The following is a 3,753-nucleotide window of genomic DNA, read 5'->3' as shown; positions in this document are numbered from 1 at the left end:
AAGGATTTAGGGTCCCTCCTAGAGGGCTATAGGGTCAACGGGCCACGACGCTGAGGGAGGGAGGGGCATTTCAGCTGGAACTTACCTAGACATGAGAGGGACCCAGAGGGACCAGCTGCCCCCCTGGAAGGGCCGTGCCTGCTCTTCTTTGCCGCAATCCCCACCACTCCCTAGTGATGTCCCCCAATAGAATTTTGAATTTGAGGCTCCTGTTTCTGGAGGAAGTAAATGACTTGGGGGTGGGGGGTGGCGGGTGCTGTGAGGCTCTGAGGGTGGCCCTTCTCCCCGTGGTCCTCGTCGTCAGCTCCCGGTCCCCCCACCTTTGCCCTCAGAGTGTTCCTCTTCGTGGATCCTGAGCTGGTGCCTCCCTCCGTGTGCAGTGCCCTGCTGCTGGAGATTGAGGCGGCCCAGGGGCAGCAGACACCAGAGGCCTGCATGCGCCACGTGGTCTCCCACGCCCTGCAGGCGGCGCTGGGGGAGGCCTGCCAGGCAGGTGTGCTGCAAAGGAAGCTTCAGGTAAGGCCACTGCCCTGCCCCCTCATACCAGCGCTCACTCTCCTGGGCTTCCCCCTTCTCCTGCTTCCATATCACCTTTTTCCCCAAACCAAAAATAAAGACACATTCACTAAGGAAAATTTGAAAAACAATGCAGGAGAGCCAAGAAAGAAAATAAAAATCACTCACACCCCTCTACCCACACACATTAGCAATTAACATTTGGTATGTTTCCTGAATAATATCGACAGTGATCATCACAAGAGCCACTGTTTATGGAACGTCTGCTGTGTTCCAGACAGCGTGTTCAACACTTTACAGGTATCACCTTAAAAAACTCTCACCACAACATTGTGAAACGGATGTACTTACCAAAACAGAGGCACAGAGAAGCCGATAACCCACCTGTGGTGACACAGATAGGAAGTGGCTGTGTCTGCATTTGAACCCAGGTCTATCTGACTTCAAGCCTATGTTCAATCGCCTTCCAGCCCCATCCGCAGCCCCACTCCTTTTTAACAACAGACTCTGTATACAGTTTATATACTGCCTCTCTATGTGCATAAATATTATATCTATTTTTCCTTGCCACTGGAAATATGCCATATGGAAATTTTTTCCTTGGAAAACACATGCTTCTGCTGGTGAATGTGCTGTTATTTCTTTAACTATCCCCTACTCCTGTTGCGGGCATTTAGTTTGTTTCCAACGCTTGCCCGCCTATTTCCTAGCTTTTCTCTCTGACTCAGCCTCACCCCTGTCCACAGCCAAGACTGCAGCAGGTTGCAGATTCTCTGGCCGCGGTGGCCCCAGGTGCTGGATTTCTTGGGTGGGGGAGGATGCCAGTGCGGCCAGTCGGAGTCTGCACAGTAGGCGGAAAGGCGCCTGCCCTGCGGGAAGGGGGGGTCGGAGGATCGAGGATCGCTCAGGGCTGTGGTGCCGTAGGAGGGGCCGGCTCCAGAACGGGGCGCGCCCTTGAGGGGTCCACGATCCCCTGCCTGTCCTGCCCCAGGAAGTGGGTGTCTGTCCTTTTTCCAGCCCGAGTCTCAGGCCCTGCTTTGCTCATCAAAATGCACTGGAGCCGTTGTTCTTCCTTCTCTTGTTTCCATCTGGAATTCTCCACACCCTGAGCCCTAGGTCTTGGATTCTTCCTTTGATGGCTGTCTTTTATGTGCGGCTGGGTTCCTTCTTAAACCATTTGGTTGTTTTCTGTCATTCCTTTTCTCTAAAAGGACCATCCACACCACTCCTTTGTGGTTGCCTACCTGCTTGGACTCACTGAGGGTTCTTGACTCCCTTCCCCCCATGCCGCCATCCGGGACATCCCTCCTTCCACAACAGCCCCTTTGGGGGCTCACAGCCCCCAAAGGAATGCCACTCCTTTGGGAGTGTTGGAGGAATGCCACTCCCCCCTGGACTCGCACCTAAGCCCCAGGCTGGTTTTAGCACAGGCACCTATGGCCCCTAATGTGTCTCATGTGTCTGTCCTAACGTGGGCTACTGTCCCCTCTCCCTGCACTTGGCCGTGGCTCTCGGGAAGGAGGGAGGGTAGTTGCCTTCCTGACCAGAGTTTGTCAGCTGACCCGGCAGCCCCTGTGTGGCCACCTGCGGCCCTGGAGATTGTTTCTGGCTCACCAAACAGCCCATGGTCAAGGCGCCGTTTTGACACAACAATGCCAAATATGTAAGTGTTGCAGGAAGGGGGACCGCTTCCAGGGCCCAAGAGTGGGCTCTTGTCTAACACTCGGAAGTGAATTGTCCGAGGAGACACACGTGCTGACAAAGCAAGAGGCTTTATTGCGAAGGGGCGCCCGGGCGGAGAGCAGCAGGGTAAGGGAACCCGGGGGAGCTGCTCTGCCACGTGGCTTGGCAGTCTCGGGTTTTGTGGTGATGGGGTTAGTTTCCGGGTTGTCTCTGGCCAATCATCTTGCTTGGTCCATAGTCTGACTCAGGGTCCTTCCTGGCGGCATATCTCTCAGCCAAGGTGGATTCCAGTGCGAAGGATTCTGGGAGGTTGGTCATCTCCTTCCTCTTTTGGCCCCTCCTGAATTCTCGGGACCGCCTGTTGTGAGACAGCTCAGGCAAGCGGTGATCATCGTGCCTGGCCCAAGTGGGTGGTTTTGGTCAAAAGTTCCCTAACATATTAAGCGCATTGATTTTTGTTTCTCAGTGATGCAGGCATTAGAGGATCCCCAGCCTCACTCCATCCCCGAGTTGGATGTGGCTGGAGTTCAGGGGTTGGCTTGGGAGTGAGGCTGGGCTGGGTTTGAGGGCATCAGGAATGGGGTAGGATTGGGACGTGCTGGGTCAAGAATGGGGTGGGGTTCAGGGCTGAAATTAATGGGTCTGATGTGTGCATTACTTCGCTGGAGAAGCAAGAAATGCTGAAAGTGAAAGCTGTATTTTTTTAAACATAGTCAACATCTTATGCACCCTCCGCCACCTCGCTTTATGCGGACCTCAGGGCTCTGAGTCTCCATGTTTGTGAAAAGAGAATTGGCGGGGGAGGGACCAAAGAAGAGCCAGGAGAGACCCAGGGAATGCGTCACTGATCTGAAGTTAGAGACCCTCGGAAGCTTGGAGTTAAGGGGTCCTCAGTGGTCCCCCCGGCACCCCCCTCCCCTTTTGGGTGCTGGGGCTCCTAGACCTCAGCCCGGCCTGGGGCTCCCCACCCCCTGAGACCCCAGCCTCCTTATCTGGAATTCTGCTTGAGGGATGCCGTTCCCACTCATACCTGCTGGCTCGAGGGCCGGTGGGGCCTGGGAGAAGTGGGTAGGCCTTATCTGGCCACCAGCCCACATCCTGTCTGCTGAGGGCCTGGTCCGAGGCCCAGGTAGGAGGTTGGGGGCGTAGATTGGTCTCCCCACGTGTCCACAGGATCTGACAAGGTCTCGAGACCGGGAGGGCAGAGCCTGGGACAACCCGGCTCTCGGACACTCTGCTCTGTTTTCTGGATGCTAGAGATGGTGTCCAGGTGGGGCTGCCCCGTGGCAGGTATCCACGTGACTCGACCCTTCACTTCCTTTAGGCTTTTAGTCAAAAGTCACCTTTCAGTGAGGCTCCTCTGGTCACACTATCTAAAACTTCAGCCCCTCCCCCAAGTTGCACATCCTCCTTCCCTGCTTTATTTTCTTTTCATCACTTTACTGTTTTTTATCATACTATAAATTTCACTTATCTTGCTTATTATTTCCCACACATACACACACACACACACACACACACACACACACACACACACACACACACACAGACACA

The 3,753-nt window shown here is 54.6% G+C and overlaps 1 protein-coding gene across 1 annotated transcript in view; it reads left to right on the top strand.

Moving 5' to 3' along the window:
* The window catches only part of PIK3R6 (phosphoinositide-3-kinase regulatory subunit 6), a 34,814-nt gene that overhangs the window by 12,222 nt on the left and 18,839 nt on the right, over nucleotides 1-3,753 (top strand). Inside the window, exon 7 of the mRNA XM_007457831.1 lies at nucleotides 333-516. Within this exon, the coding sequence (XP_007457893.1) occupies nucleotides 333-516 (184 nt within the window). The remainder of the gene's footprint in view (nucleotides 1-332; nucleotides 517-3,753) is intronic.

Source organism: Lipotes vexillifer, unplaced genomic scaffold, assembly GCF_000442215.2.
Source record: "Lipotes vexillifer unplaced genomic scaffold, Lipotes_vexillifer_v1.1 scaffold611, whole genome shotgun sequence".
Lineage (NCBI taxonomy): Eukaryota > Metazoa > Chordata > Mammalia > Artiodactyla > Lipotidae > Lipotes > Lipotes vexillifer.
The sequence above is the reverse complement of the archived record's forward strand: the minus strand, read 5'-3'. Positions and strand labels throughout refer to the sequence as shown.